The 15,214-nt window shown below is 42.1% G+C and overlaps 2 protein-coding genes across 8 annotated transcripts in view; both read right to left on the minus strand.

Annotated features, from left to right (window-relative positions):
• Positions 1 to 12: 12 nt before the first annotated feature.
• On the minus strand, positions 13 to 8,417 carry exd2 (exonuclease 3'-5' domain containing 2). Of its 2 annotated transcripts, none has more exons than XM_038302698.1 (9): positions 8,295 to 8,417; positions 6,782 to 7,174; positions 6,310 to 6,566; positions 6,105 to 6,231; positions 3,876 to 4,186; positions 3,692 to 3,798; positions 2,889 to 3,024; positions 1,389 to 1,757; positions 13 to 1,001 (listed from the first exon to the last, which is right to left on the minus strand). In XM_038302698.1, the coding sequence occupies exons 1-9, from the start codon at positions 8,376 to 8,378 to the stop codon at positions 785 to 787; spliced, it is 2,001 nt and encodes a 666-aa protein (XP_038158626.1). In that variant the 5' UTR covers positions 8,379 to 8,417; the 3' UTR covers positions 13 to 784. The 2 variants fall into 2 exon arrangements, with proteins under 2 accessions (XP_038158626.1, XP_038158625.1); XM_038302697.1 differs by having other exon boundaries at positions 6,767 to 7,174.
• A 610-nt stretch (positions 8,418 to 9,027) lies between these two features.
• Positions 9,028 to 15,214, minus strand: part of numb (NUMB endocytic adaptor protein) — a 55,606-nt gene continuing 49,419 nt past the window's right edge. For 2 of the 6 annotated variants that reach the window (XM_038302718.1, XM_038302716.1), the window contains 6 exons: positions 13,182 to 13,322; positions 12,790 to 12,994; positions 12,127 to 12,423; positions 11,708 to 11,851; positions 11,305 to 11,436; positions 9,028 to 11,128 (listed from right to left, as the gene is read on the minus strand). In XM_038302718.1, the coding sequence (XP_038158646.1) occupies positions 10,386 to 11,128; positions 11,305 to 11,436; positions 11,708 to 11,851; positions 12,127 to 12,423; positions 12,790 to 12,994; positions 13,182 to 13,322 (1,662 nt within the window). In that variant the 3' untranslated portion in view covers positions 9,028 to 10,385. Of the gene's footprint in view, positions 11,129 to 11,304; positions 11,437 to 11,707; positions 11,852 to 12,126; positions 12,427 to 12,789; positions 12,995 to 13,181; positions 13,323 to 15,214 lie in introns of all 6 variants that reach the window. The other 4 variants (XM_038302717.1, XM_038302715.1, XM_038302720.1 and 1 more) reach the window with 2 other exon arrangements.

Here is a 15,214-nt window from a genome sequence, read left to right on the forward strand (position 1 = left end):
ACACAACACTGATTATTACAAATATTCTTTATTTCTTTTCTAGTTTATTTTTTTGTGGAAAAAACAGCTTTGACACTTTACGCAGCAAAGTTCACGATTTAAACTGTTTGTCCAATAATTATTAATTCATAAGTCTTATATGACAGCCTTGGAAAAGGAGGGGTTAGGTTGATGGGGTAACATCGAGGAAGCGTCGGCATCTGTTCACTGTGCTGGTTTGGTTTATGGAAAAACGACGTCGTACTGAAAGTGACGTTAACGGATAAAGTGTTGCATCCTGATGCTGAGAGGCTGGGGTTTAGGAGGCGCACTAAAACATGAGCCATGAAGGATTCCCAGCATCAGCCTCAGCAGCAGGACTGAGACATGCAGAGTTTAAATGACCGACCGACAGATACCAGCTTTGACCTGCTTCCACTAATATCTTCCTGCAAAAACCCAAACGCATCTTCATAATAGGAAGAGAAAACATTTTCAAGGTGTTTGAAGCAATCTTACCTTTCTTCTATTGACCTAAAACAGACAATAGACTAGAAAGAAAAACAGGAAGGGGGGTGGGGGCAAATACTTCATCACAAACCATCCTGCAAAGACCAATAAGGGGAAAAAATTACACATCTACACGAGGGGGGTGGATTCACCTAATTGGAAGGGGAAGTTAAGAGCAGGCCGCAGCTGTCAACTAAAAATCAGACCATGACATTTATGTTCTTTTGTTTCATCTTTTCATAAATAAATAGGATTAAAAAATTGTCCCCAACATAACGAAGAGGAGCCACTCCGCTCAGTTGAGTTTGATGGGCAGGTCCTCTCCGTACTTGCGGAGGAACTTGCTGTGATTGTGGTCCACCGACCACAGGGGAGGGAGGTGGCGAGGCTGCATGGTGGTGAGAAAGTGCTGCCTCCAGCGACGCTCCAGCTCCATCAGGCCCCGCAGGCCTCGTTCGGCGTGAGCTCGCACCACCTTAAGGCCGTGAGGTATGTACGCCTCATTTAGGATCCTTGAAGGAGAGAAAGGAGCGGTTAAGAGGAAAGGAATCGAGCGAAGGGCTGTGACCACAAGCAAAAAGATGGACTGTTTTTACCTCCATATAAACATGAAACTAACTTGCAAACATGCTAGTATTTACATTTAATGGTCTAAGATGAAAATTGAAAGTAGGACTGCAACTAATGATTGATTCACAAATTGGTTATTTGTCTTTACTGCCTAATCGACTAACAATCGGATAGCTAAAGATGCCGTAAAAAAAAAAAAAAAATGACTTACATTAAACCAGGTTCTGGATAGAGAACATTGACAGACATTGTAATTTTTTTTTTTATCTTAAATGCAAAATATTTGTGTGCAAGCGAACTGGGAATTTTAGCAAGATGTAAAGATTCACCTGGTTTCCAGGCTGGCAGCCTCCTGCAGCGCCTCGGCTGTCAGCTCCTGCTCGCCGTTCATATTCATGTAGTTCTTGATCAGCACCTGCAGCTCCTCCCGCCGCTGCTCCGGCAGGCCGTCCCTGGCGCTGAGCAGCGCCCGAGCCGCCGAACGCACCCGCCGGCGGTCTGAGTCCTCCAGCAGCCGGACTCCCTCCTCGCATCCTTGAGGGGCGGCAAATTCATCAGCCAACTGCTGCTTCAGGAAGCCATCATGGACATTAGAAGCAGCGTGGCAGCTGGTGCAGAGCAGCAGGATGTCGTGGGAGTTGTGGTCTTTCATCTCTGTGGGGAAATGTCGTCTGTACTCATGTGGGACAATGTTTTTCCTGCCATGTTGGAGATAGGAAGACTTTATTTTCCTATAATGTAATGTTTTAAATGATTTGAAATGTGCAACAAAAAATAAAGTTAAAGGGTGTGTAAGAAACTTAAACAGATTTATGTAAAGAGGCACAAAGCAGTTAACCAATATTTATTTTACAGCTCACGTTAAGAGACCAAGGGCATGACCAGTTACCCGTGGCCAAACTATTAAAAAAAACCCTTTGGACATTTTTCTAAACTAGCTAAAAAAGAAAAACTTGCTGCCATTAACTATGGTGATAAGTGGGTAACAAATTATTCCTGGTTTCTAGGCTGTTTGAACCACTTGTTCCAAAGGGGTGTGTCCCTAGGAGGAAAGAAGTCGGCGTCAGCGAGTTCTGTTCACACAACCAAATAGATCTTGTAGGGGCTCTAAACAGGGCAATACTCAGACCTAAAGGTAGGTTCACACTCAACACGAATTTCTGGAGAGGAGCGAAGCCAAGCGAGGAGACACCGGCGAATGTAGGGCACGATTTTAACAAAGTTGGTGACATATGATCACTGCCTCGCCCTAGAAAGAAGTTAGAAAATCTAAACTTTAGTTTACAATCCTCTGGGATTCCTCCAGGGACGTTCATGGTTTGGTTCAGATTTATGCATGTATGATACGCACCGCAATTTGCTCTGAGAAATCCAATGTCTGCCATTATGAAAATAATCAGCAGACTAGATGGCATAGGAGCCTTTCATCCCCCAGGGCGAATTCTTATGCCTTGTGAATTTGCTTTTGCTGGCCAGGCGGAAATGCCGCCGAGTTCAGGTTTGGTGTGAATGCACCGTAAAGACCCAGGTGGGTTTCTGAACTGCAGCCCACAGATACGTGAGAAGTTAACCTGGCCAGCCAGACTGAATAACACGGCAAATATGGCCAGTCCAATCACAGTACAATGCAGTTTCGTGTGCATTACTGCCATCTACATGGCTGCAGTGAGAATATTTAGCATGCTACTCTCATTAAATATAATATGATCAAATTTAAGGGTATCTGGAATTTGAAAATTGTGATTATAATACAGATACAATTAATCATCCAGCGCTAGTGTTAACGTTACTGATTTATGAGTTATAGCTCATATTTAAAGTGGGCAAACCTGATGTAGGAATCCGCTTTTCCACAGACGACGCAGAGGTTTTCCTTGGCGGTCAGGTAGTAGTCCTGTTGGGAGTCAGGGCGTCCAGATGGCTCAAAGAGCAGCCTCACAATGAAGGGATCTTCACTCTGCAGCACTGTTTTCATTTGGAAACAAACCAATTCGCTTTAAATATTAACCCCTTGAACCCTACGGACCCACCGGCGAGTCCAGCTGCTACGTGACCTCGTAATTTTACCAAACCCCCAGTATTGATGTAAAAAACATATTTGGCACAGTTTGGTGACATTTATGGATAAATGTGCCAAAATGGCCTCTCCGCCTAAGACATTTCTCACTAATACCATTCTAAAATAAATATGATTCATCTGATTGAGTCCAAATTTGGTATATTTTTACACAACATTTAGATTTGAAAGTCTGTACTACTTTTTTGTGCTATAAATAATATTTTGGTAGTGTTTTGCAATGTTTGTTTCAAAGAAAATTTTGGCGAGGTTCAAAAAATGCAAAATATTTTGTATTTTGTCCCTAATATTTCAGGCAGGGTCAAAGCTACAATGGTGCTGACACCAGAAAACCATTCTATGACATCTTACCTTTACAGACGTACCAAAAGTTTCTTCTTAAATCTAATAGCTTTGAGGCTATAAGTTATTTACTTTTGTGTGTTTTTGTCAGGCAGAAATGTATTTATACCCCCTGAGGGTGTAAGAGGTTAACAAGTGATCCTCAAGGCCATGAAGCTGGAACTTTAATCTAAACTGTTACTGATGAAGAGGAGGGGGAAAAAAAGAGCTTACCTCCGATTTCTTTGTCCAGGTACCACTTGGCTTTCTTTTTGTCACATGTACAGAGAGGTTGGCCATCGGGGGCGTAAAGGAAGCAGTTATCATAGAGAGGAGACTTCCTGGGACAGGTAGAGGCAAGAGATTTAAAACCCAGAACCGACTTCAGACCCAGTCAGAAATAGCCGGTTCTGCTCACCTGGCAGAGTATCCCACGCCCAGCGGTTTCCTCTTGTTATTCTTTCGAGGGTCTGGGACTTGCTGATCTCCAGACTCTGGGCTTTCGCACGCTGCCGGCTTTCTCATTCTCCGCCGCCTCTCTCCTTCATGCGTCCTGTCCTCTCCGTCTCCACGGCCCCTGAAGGGGACGTCCACCAGGCCCTGGCAGCGGGAGACCAACTCCGAGTAGGAGCTCCCACTGGAAAAGGCGGGACTGGCTTCATCCTGGAGGCCAAGGAGGTGGAGGAAGAGGGCGATAGAAATCTGGGCATCTCTGGCAGCGTAAGTCATCTGGAGGAAAAAGAGGGGGAGGATTCAGAGAGCCTGTTGACTGGGAAGGATGATAACTCACTGAAACTCATTTTATTCTGCAATCCCTGCTAAATTTAGAGATACGACTATCAATGACCCTCTGTCGGTAAAACTCTGGATCTAATGTGTTCAGGGAACGAATCACAGACTCCAAATCTGAAGCCTGAGATTCAATCAATCAATAAACAAGCTTTTTTTTTTTTTTTATCATTTAGAACTAGAGCTGGGAGATCACCAATTATCTCAGAGTTACTGCATCTAACTAATAAAACCCACAATAGAAAGAAAAATAACTTATCCAATTTTTCAGTCTTTAAAAACATATTCCAAGTCATTAAAAAAATTAATCAAAGTTATTATGAAAAGAAATTTATCTTGATAACAATAAACTACACAATAAATTCCGACCCCCATGCATTGCTTAAATGGTGATATTGTCCAGAAAAAAAAGCTTATTTTGGGGAAGAAAAAAAGCTTATATTTTTGGCCCTTATGCTACGTTTACCCCAAAACAATTTTAGCAGCAAAAAAGGTTCCTACTGCTTCATTCTTTATGCTTTTACACATTAAGGTCAGATGCACCTCAAGAGCATCTTAGATGCTCCTGAAGCGCATCCAGTAAATTGTGTACAGATGCTTCTGCTGCTAATGTGTTCAATAAATATTAGGAGTTTTACGTTTTTATGCAAGAAAGTCCACCTCAAAACTTCATCTGTGCAGTCAGTTAATCAAGATTATGATTCCTGCCTTCAAATATTTCGCTGTCTGAGCCGTTCAGATCTCCACATACCGGCCGTGGACTGTCACTGAGAATCTAGCAGCATCAGGCCCACTCGCCTCTGGTGGGATTTCCCCCCTACTGTTTGTGGCGGCTGGAAGTAGATGTTAGTGTCTTCCATGTATGCTTTACAAACTGCAAGCACCAGTATAATAAAAGCGAACATATTTTGCTGCCAAGTGGACATTTTAAGTTAATTTAGTCATTAATAAGCTGTTTCAAGGGAGTAATCATAGAGATCTGCATCAGCAGCGCTGCATATCTCTCCCTGCCAGCTCCCAGATCAGCTTCTCATTAGTTGATCTGGCACGTATAGGAGCTAAAGTTAAAATTTTCAAACTCCAGCATCTGCTGCTTGTGAAGCGTGTCATGCCCGTCAGATGCTCAGAAGATCATGAGGCGCAGCTTCTGCTGCTCGAGACATGCTGCAGGACCTTTGCATGTACATTGGCTGTTTCTGCTGCTCAAAGCACGTCTGATGTAAAAGTAGCATTGCTCTGGTGCCAATAGGTGCATTATGTGTTCGCCCAAACTGGGGGATGCACCACCTAATGGCAGTAGTGTGTAAATGCAGTGGACACCTGGTAAAAATGTATTGAATAAATGAACCATTTTAAGGGGTATTGGTAAAAAAAAAGTTTGAAATTTGTTGCACTGGAGAATAAGCAGCTAAATGTAAAATAAATTAACTTAAAAGTTGGTCATTTTAGCAATTTAAGGAGATTGTAGTTTAGAGCGATTATCTATTTACCACGGTTTACTTTTCTTTATTCAACTGAACTTAAGAAATTAGATGTACTTTTCTTTAAACAGAAACGGTTTCCAGCAAGAAAAATGTGAGTGCATTTAGCAGCCATACATGACTGCTCCCTCAATCACTAATGTTTAGTTTGATTTGTCACTAAATAATTTTTTCGACCTAAATCATAGGGTCAAAGAATCGGCTCAAAAATATTAGCAGCACACATTGGCGATCGGTTAGACAGATGTTTATATTTGGCATAAAAAAAACAAAAAAGCTCACTGGCTGACCTCTAATACCGTTTCTAGGAGTTTAACGCTTCTGTATTTTTATTTCATTAAATTCCTTCAAACTTACATACAGTGAGGTCTCACTACCTGCTCTAGTGTTAACTGATCCGCTTCCCAGTCGCTGCAGCGCACCTCCAAAGATTTATCCAGAGACACGTTTAACAGATCTGCAGCCAAAGACTTCAGACTGAGGCCGTTACTGACAGAAGATCGCCTGAATGTGAGAACAGTTTTATTATGATGGGTTTTTCCTCTTTGATTCCACAGCCAGTACTCAGCTTCTAAACCGTACCTTTGCCTTAAAGCCATGTAGCGCAGATCGACCGTGGAGGTCAGAGATAGGCCATAGTCACGGGTCAGACGCTTCCCATCGTCATAGCAACCCACCCCAACTTTCAAAATGCACGGGTCTCTGAGGACTTCCATGAAGCTAGTTGGGAACGGCTGCTGGGCGCCTCGGAACGGCAGCAGCCTGACCAGGACACACAGGCCAGAGTAGGTGGCCATCTGCAGCAGAGAGACGACGGAGGCTCTGCGCTTAATCGACACCTGGGAGGGGAGAAGATGGCAGAGTCAGAAGACTAATCCGCATGGGGGAAAGATAAAAAAAAAAAAAAAAAAAAAAAAAAAAAAAGGAAACTCCACCAACACAGTACGTTAAGTGCCTAAAAAAATTATTTTTTTTTTCCTGGGTGGGTCTTTCCTTTTTTTGATTGTGTAAAAAAAATCATGCAAAAGGTATTCCTTACGCCTTCGGTCTTTACCCATTCACAGTCGAGCCCCAGCACGGGGAAGACTGATAGTTCTGTCTGCATCAGTGGCCACATCTCCTGCCATTCCTCTCTGGAGCTCACCATCACCGGCTTCACCGCCAGCAGCTGCTCACAGGACGGGATACAGACAGGGGGCGGGACCTTTGTGGTTTGACACTCTGTGGTTTTAAACTCCTCCTCAGCCACGCCTTGCGCCTGGATTTGTTGACTCTCAGTAGCATCTTCAACAGGACAAAGAGGAGCCAACTGAACCGCCGCCTTCTGGATGGAAGACAGCTTCTTCCGTTTTGTGCGATACACCTGCCATATGAGCAGCCCCCCTAAAGCTGCACTCAGTACCGTTATGACGGTGGTGAAAGGCCCCCGATGAGACATGTTGACAGACTGGACAGGAGAAAGAAAATACAGAAGAATTTTAACATCTGAGCACATCTGGAAGCAGTCACCCACCAGATTTTAATGTCCTTGTTTGTTTTTTTCAACTGTGCATCTCTGCAGTTAGAAAGCAATAATCTCCTTTACAAGACAAAACAAAAATCTGAAATATGGACAGCCTATACTGCTCTGTAACGTCTGATAAGTTCAGACAAAATTTTAGGATTACAAAAAAAAAACACTTTTGCTTTCAATGGTTAGTTTGAAAGGGTTCTGTAGTGGACGATCTAGTTCAGTAATGTAGTTTATATGGTTTGGCTTATCTGAAGTTGAAGTTAAATGCAAAGTAAATAAAACATGCTGACAGTAACTTTTTCGGTTTGAATATTAAACAAAGTTTTTCATCATTTTATGATGTTAATATGGATAAGATTTAAAAAGGTTAAAACCACAATTAACAGATGAGTATTTGATATAAAACTATTAAAATAAAATTAATCCAGTAATCATAAGTGGGGTTATGAAAAATCCAGAGGTACAGAACAATAATTTCAGGTTGTGCCATAGGAAACATTTAGATCAGGCATTCCTAAAGTTGGTCCTCGAGGGCCGCCGTCCTGCAGGTCTCCCTTCTCCTGCACAGCTGGCTTCCATTGATGGCTGATTATTAGGCTTTTGCTGAACTGCAATCATCAGAATCAGTTGTGATAACGCAGGGAAACCTGTAAAACATGCAAGACAGCGGCCCAGAGGGACCGACTACGGGCTTGCCTGATTTAGGTTTTAAAGTAGCCCAGGTTTCCCAACTTCTGGGGAATAAACGGCCCTTTTTATCTGAATCTGGTGCTAACAGAAACACAGTCTATTAAAACCTGTTAAACTAAATATTGTGGTTCCATCGCTGTGATAAGTTTCTTTTTAACGTACACGTGTTAAATGTTAAAACTAAACAGTTCATCTCGACAACATCCCCCAGTTTTCTCATCAAGTTAAACCCTCGTCCATCGGTTAGCATCAACGGCTAAGCAATAAACTAGCTCCATCCTTAGCAGCTCGGAGGACCTGTCGTCCCCGCCATTGAGTGTCGATTAAAAACCAGCCTCCTGGTTGCACAGATTGACAGCCTTACCTTTATGTTTGCAGCCGACAGGACGCCCCTTTCACATGGATGAAGACTTGTTTGCTGCGTTGCTCCATTTCTTCTGACCTGCATTTATACTGCGCTGCCACGGCGAGGACCAGCGGAGCAGCAGCGCCCCCTGCTGGATGGATGAATACATGACAATACAACTTCTAGCACGGCTCTATACAGTAGATCTTTAAAATATAGAGGAAACATTTATCTTTAAGGATTTTTTAATATTTTTTTATGACTCGAGTAAAATTAAACTACTGTAAATAAAAATTTGTTTAAAGCCCAAGTATACTGCAAGTAAAAGTGACTAATTAATCCAAACCTAATGCACATTCTAGTTTAGTTGTGTATCAAATAAGTAAGGAACACGTAAATATTAAAAGTCCAATGTATTGAACCTTTTTATGTATTTTGCACAAAAATGCTCTGGCTGCAAGCAGCAGCTGGCTAGCTCAAGTTAGTGGTCAGAACATTGCACAATAATAATTAACTTTGCTGCATTGGAGAAATTCACTCTCTGCATTTAACCCTTCCCCTTGCGGAGCAGCAACAATAAAATGCTTGACACTGATTAAAACTGAGTGATGAAAACAAGATTGTTTACACACACTGTCCCTGACTTAGAGCATGACAATGGCTGCAAGCTGAACGGAAATTCGCAAAAAGATTTCAGCTCTGCAAAAGCAAAGCTGAAGGAGAGAAAAAAAGTGGATGTAGTAGTCATAGCAACACTTTTGAAACTTTTATTTGAAGTAACGTGACAAAATGTGAAGAAGTGTTACAAGGCACTGCATGTGAACAAATCAGGAACACAGACCGCTTTTTCTTCTATCACCGTAAAATTTATTCAACCCATGAGCTTCAGTTTTTTTTTCTCCAAAGAGCAGAAATAAAGAAATGAAATACTTTAAAAAAAGAAAAAAAGTTGATCAGAGAATTGATCATATCAGCAAGTTTGATTAAAAAATAAAAATAGAAATCAGAAAGTGAGGATGAGACCACATTTTATTCTCCCACCGGAGGTTCTGCTGCCCGTCAGAGCCACAGGAGGCTAACGGAAACCGGGCCAGACCCAATCAAGCTCACCTGTGAGGTCAAATGATCTGGTTTATTAGTGCATGTGCATATTGAAAAAAAAAACAAAAACATTAAAATCAACTACATACAAAATAAAAACAAAATCTCCCAGGAGGAGATGGTAAAACAGGATTGATGCATCCTATGTTGTTAAATAATATTAATATAAAACAAAACTGGTACTAAAAAAATAAGGACAAAGGGAGTCCTAACTTGTACTGAAAAATTAAAAAAAAACTAAGGACAGGTAAAAGAGAGGCAACCTTATAGGCACCACCACCATGGCCAAGCACAAACTGATTGTTGCTGCAAACAAACACTATTCATCAGAGATATTTTTCATTCAGGTACATGATGCTGAGACAGCATCAAGATTTGTTTTTCAAAAATGACGGAAAAATATAAAATAAAACTAAACAAAAAAAAGCACACACTCAAAAAGCAGCTATCCCTTCAAAAAAAATCTCTTTACATCACATTAAAAATCTGCACTGCTGTGAGCTGTGTGTACAGTATAGATTCTTTATATATATATATATATATATATATATATGAATTTATGTATAATATACATGAACTTTCTCGTATACACAAACATTGTAACTATCCCGTGCCTTTGGCAAGATTACTTACAACTCTTCTGTTAGATTTCAAAGCTATTTAAAATATACTTGATGCATAAAAATAAAGATTTTGGCATTGTCTTGCTCTACCCTTAGGACTGGGGAGGTTGTTTTTGTTTTTTTTAAGGAGTACTTCTCATCTGGAAGTGGAGTTCTCTCAGTGCTGCAGCCTTTCTACCATTGCAAAAGAAGGTGGGGGAGGTGATGATAACCTTGTGCTCCGTAGCACAAACAAGACAACACAGAAGACAAACGAAATGCCTGAGGAGCTGAAAATTCACTCAGCTTCCCCCCACTTTCTCCCAGCTTCATCCCCCTCCCTGCTGAGTGCCTCGAACGAAGGACGGCCGGACGACTCTCCCGTTAAGTTTGTGCTGCACCGTGTTCAGAGCTGGATCTCAAAAGTCTTTTGCAGCTCGGTGGAGAAGGGGTTAGTGGGGGATGGGGTGGTGCGCTGGTGGGGGCGGTTCTCCAGGGCTGCCCACTGGGCTTCGAAAGCATCTTCCTGCGGCGCCGGTGCAGACTGCGCCTGCAGGGAGGATGAGGCTGCCCAGCCGTCGGCGCCGTTGAAGGCGGCCCTGCCATTAGAAGGGTGCAGAGGCATGGGCTTAACCTCTGCGGGTGGAGGGGGTTTAATGTACGGGGAAATGTTATTGATGCCCTGAGCGTCCGTCTGCAGCGTGGAGGAGGCTGGGACTGGAAAAGGCTGCGGATGGGTGGCGGAGCCAAACGCGTTAGCCACCATCTGTGAAGGAGTAATGCCGATCAGAGGCACGCTGGGCTGAGGGAACGGCAGCCCGTTGGACACCGGGTAGGAGGCCAGCGCCTGGGCGTGGAAGGCGGGCTGGCGCGGGGGCACCATGGGGACGGTGGGGGCCAGAGAAGGGATGAAGGGCACCGGGGGAACGACGGCTACGGGGGCCATTGGCATCTGTGCGGGGGCGGCAAACGGCTGGGGGGGAGGCGTGCTCCCTGCGGCGATGGGTTTAGGCTGTGGAGCTCGGACAGATTTGGTGACTTCCTCCAACCAGCGGTCTGCTTCTGATGGCGTTCGTTTGTGGGCGGACATGGCTGGAGAAGCAGTGGGAGGGGCTACAAGGACCGGTGCAGCTGATGGCCACTCCCCTCCTGCATTAAGACAGAAAAAACAATCAGTCCCATAATGATTTCCTTTAATGGTTGAGACGTCTTTCCTCAGATAACTTTATTAGTTCTCTGTTTTTCTGCTTGTCACTTGTGATCAGATAACCTGGAACAATTTGGCCCAAAATGTCAGAATGTGGCGTCTCTGTTGAGCTGCTTACCTGGGTGGGCTGCAGCCGGGGGCCCTGCTGGGTTTGTGGCCCAGGGGTTAGTCTCTCTAGCAGGCAGAGCAGGGTGCAGGACTAAGGGGTTGGCAGCAGGAGCAGCAGAGAAGGCAGGCATGGTGCCGTTCACTAAAGCAAATAAGAGACAGAAGCTAATGCTAGCTCTGAAAGATCTATTGTTAGACGTGCAATGGCTGCCATGCTTCTAATGGCCTTTAGTGTTAAACATAGTTAGAAATGTTATGTTGAATAAAAAAAAAATAAAAAAAAGAATAGTAGGCATTACAGGGAAATGGTTAGATATAAAATATAACAACATTCCAATTAGAGGAGCAAGAAATTCAAGTAAACTACAGCTAATTGTTGCACGGAGCAGATGTCCTACAGCAACAGGTGTTACCTGGAGCCACAGGAGACTGTGGAGAAGATGCTGGTTTGGGCATTGGAGCAGAAGAAAACGGGTCCTCTGGGGGTCCGCTGAAGGCAGTGGCGATCTGGGTGCACAGGGAACTGATGCTGTCGCCTTCTCCTTCTACCTCAGGGACTGCATGAAAAAAAGATTCAGAAAAGCAAAGTTAAACAGACCTCAGATCTGATCTAAAGGTGTCGTATTATGTGTAATGTCTCAGAGTAGAGAGGATATTGGCTTTACAGAATAAAAACAAACTGTAAAAAAAGGGGGGTTAGTGTTGTTCAATACATTATGACTTTTAGCCAGCAAATTCTTTTAGAAGTACTACATCTTTATAAATGCCAATGTCCCTTCTTTAAAATACTGGAATTTCTGCAGGTTTTTTGGAAGGTTCCATAAATCATCACCTGCGTTTTTTATAGGGAAATCCGACTTTCGCTGCATAGTGGAGGGCAGCTCATTTGGGCGCAGTGACAGCTGTCGTTTGAAGGGAGACGTCTTCTGGCTGAGTGCCGGAAAGCCTCTGAAGGAGCCCTGCCGGGCGATGACATCGGCCGGCGCGTGTCTGCGGGGGATCACCTGAGGTCCCAACGCACCAACGGAGAGTGGCGGAGAGGATGAGGGGGACGGGGAGCTTCCTGGCTGGTTCAATGAAGGGTTTGTTGAAATATTGGCTGCATTCCCGGCAACGTTTAAGTCCGTCTCTGCTGGTAAAGAAGGGAGACAGTAAAGAAATAAAAAGCCAAGATTCATACTAAAGCCAAGTGACAGGATTCTTACAAGAGAGAGAGAAAAAACTCTCTAACAACTGATCTAATAGAGCCACAAAGGTTCTATAAATGCCAGACCTTTGCTGAGACGTGGGACCCATCCACTACATGTTTAATACACAAAGAACTGGGAAATACGTTTCTATTTTTATTTTTTTGGAAGAGTAAAAGGAAGAGCAATTCATTTTACATTAAAACACATTGAAAATAAATTAACACTTTTAATCCAGAAAGAGGGATAAAATAGAAAGAAAGAACTGAACAGAAAGACCCAAACAAAGAAAGACTGAGCACAGACACCTTTTTTAGCATCCTGCAGTTGTCTCATGACTTCTTCTCTCTCTGCAGCCTCTGTTGCTGTGGTAACACGAAATGAGCCTTCCCGAGTAAAAGTGGTTCTGTTAGCATCAAAGGTTGCCGTGACACCACACTCCTTCTCCCGCTTCTGTTTCCTCTCCAGACACGCGGCAAACGCACAGCCCACAGCATGACTAAGCCGCTCTCCCTGGCAGGGACGAGACAAACAGTTTGCGTTTGTGGAAGAAATTAACAATCACCCGAAAGCAATAGAAAGTGAAAGATATTGATTTATTTCACAAGATGACAGCTCAAGATCCACTTCACAGAAAAAAAATTGCAGGTTTTGGTCCTTTAAAGCTTCATTAACAGAAAAGAAAAAAGCCAGTTCTTACTGAGTCTTTAATGGCCATAAAACAGTGGCAGATCCAGCGTCGTGTGGTGCCATCCCTGCAGATGTATGAGAACGCCCTCTCAAAGTTCCTGTCTGGAGCACAGAACGAAACCTTCTCTATTGTCTGATCCAGAATCAGGTCCTGCAGGAAGCAGTTTCTATCATTAGCATGGTCATAGCTGGGACACAGGAAATCAAATAATAGCCAAACAGGAGCTGAAGAGTTTAACACAGATTCCTCAGCCCTTATTTTATTCTTCAAATCTAATTTGCTAATTTTCAAATCTAGTTGCTTCAAACTATTTCTTTATTGCAAAAACAAAACAAAAAAATCATAATATTACACCTCTGCAGTAAAACAGTACAGAATTTTAAGGTCAACCTCACTTAAATATTTCAGTTTCTCTGAAGAACAGAGTCTGCAAAGTCACCAGCAGTTAAAATAAAGATTTATAAAATGTTTATCACTGAAGTGACAAAAATAAAAATAAATATTTTAGTCACTTTAATTTTTTTTTAACATACAGAATAAACACAATGCCTTCGTTTTAAGCAAAGACAGGACCAGCTACTTCCAGCAGGTGTCAGTGGGACTTCCTATTTGTGTGTTTAGGGAGCATAATGCCAAAGAGATCATCTCCTACTGTATGTATTCTCATCAGAAAAGTCTATAATCAGAGATGATTTTCTGATATTTAAGTGTGTATATCCCTTAAAAATGTTCAGAGTTGTCATACTAAAAGAACAACAACATACGTTAGGTCGACAGGTACCAGGGTTATCACCATGCTAAATTTTCAAACCTGATAGAAGAAATGTGGATACCAGTTTTGGTACCATGGGTATAAAAATGACAAATAATTAAAGACAAAAAATAATTTTTATAACATAAAAAAAAACTCATCTTTTTCATTCTTAACACGAGATATTATTCTTCTGCAGAATCACAGATTATAGTTCAAGATTAGGCAAATAAATGCAAAATAAATAACCTAATATAACTCAATTTGATAACTAAAGTATTACATGGTTTAATGAACAAATAATTTAGAAATGCAAAACTAAACAATAGAAAAAACATTTATCTTGAGTATTGATACCATGCCAAACTAGTATTGTAAAGGTTACCGGTTTGAGTATCATTAGAGTACTTATTGGTGTTTTGGGTATTTCTGACAGTATTTGAAAACATTAGAATATCCTTAAAATGTTTGATGTTTTGTTACTGAAATCAGAGGGTGAATCTCATTCATTACCCACAGGGAAATATTTCAACTCTTTATTTTTTGTAATTTGGATAATTTTTTGTTTTTCAGCGAATGAAAACCTAAAATCGATCAAGTGTTTGGGGCTCCTTTTGCATGAGTTTCTGCATCGATGCTGTGTAGCATGTGAGGCGATTAGCTTATGATTGGTCTTACTAGATTTTCTGGCTGGACTTCAGCCTGGACTTTGACTAGGCCTTTTTAACACATAGACATGGATCAATTTAAACATTTGGTTATCGCGCTAGTGGTACTTTTAGAGCTGTGGTCCCAATTGAAGGTTTCGCCACAGTTTCAATTGCTTTATAGCCTCTGACAGTTTTTTTTTATCTTCCCATCCACTTAAATCAGCCAACCTTTCCCTGCCTCCCCTCCATAGAATGATGCTGCCACCACCATGTCTGACCATGGTGTATTAGTTTTCTTACACTTGATCAGGTTTCAATAAACCACAGCATCCTCTTCCATGGTTCACGATGAACATCAAATGGAACATTTTCTAGCTTTCTATTTCAGACTGCTGAATGTCGGGTCTTTCCAATCAAACCTTTTCAGATCTGCTGTAATAGAGAATGCTACCAGATATCCCTTTGTCATAATTTACAACAACTCTAAAGAAACTTATATATAGACTTGTACAATTCTCATTGGGGGTTAAGGAAAATATTGTGAATCAAACTGAACTAAACAAAAAGCTTTTTTAAATAATCTTTTTATACATACAAGCCAGACTTCCAGACTACAAAAACAATGTCCAATAGACGGATAG

This window comes from Cyprinodon tularosa, unplaced genomic scaffold, assembly GCF_016077235.1.
Source record: "Cyprinodon tularosa strain WSP-4 unplaced genomic scaffold, ASM1607723v1 ctg499, whole genome shotgun sequence".
Classification (NCBI taxonomy): domain Eukaryota; kingdom Metazoa; phylum Chordata; class Actinopteri; order Cyprinodontiformes; family Cyprinodontidae; genus Cyprinodon; species Cyprinodon tularosa.

Coding starts and splice junctions, on each gene's coding strand:
- exd2 (XM_038302697.1), bottom strand. CDS start 8,378: ATGCAGGTCAGAAGAAATGGAGCAACGCAGCAAACAAGTCTTCATCCA. Junction 7,175..8,294: donor TGTCGGCTGCAAACATAAAG/GTAAGGCTGTCA, acceptor TCTCCTGTCCAG/TCTGTCAACATGTCTCATCG. Junction 3,799..3,875: donor GGCGTGGGATACTCTGCCAG/GTGAGCAGAACC, acceptor TACCTGTCCCAG/GAAGTCTCCTCTCTATGATA.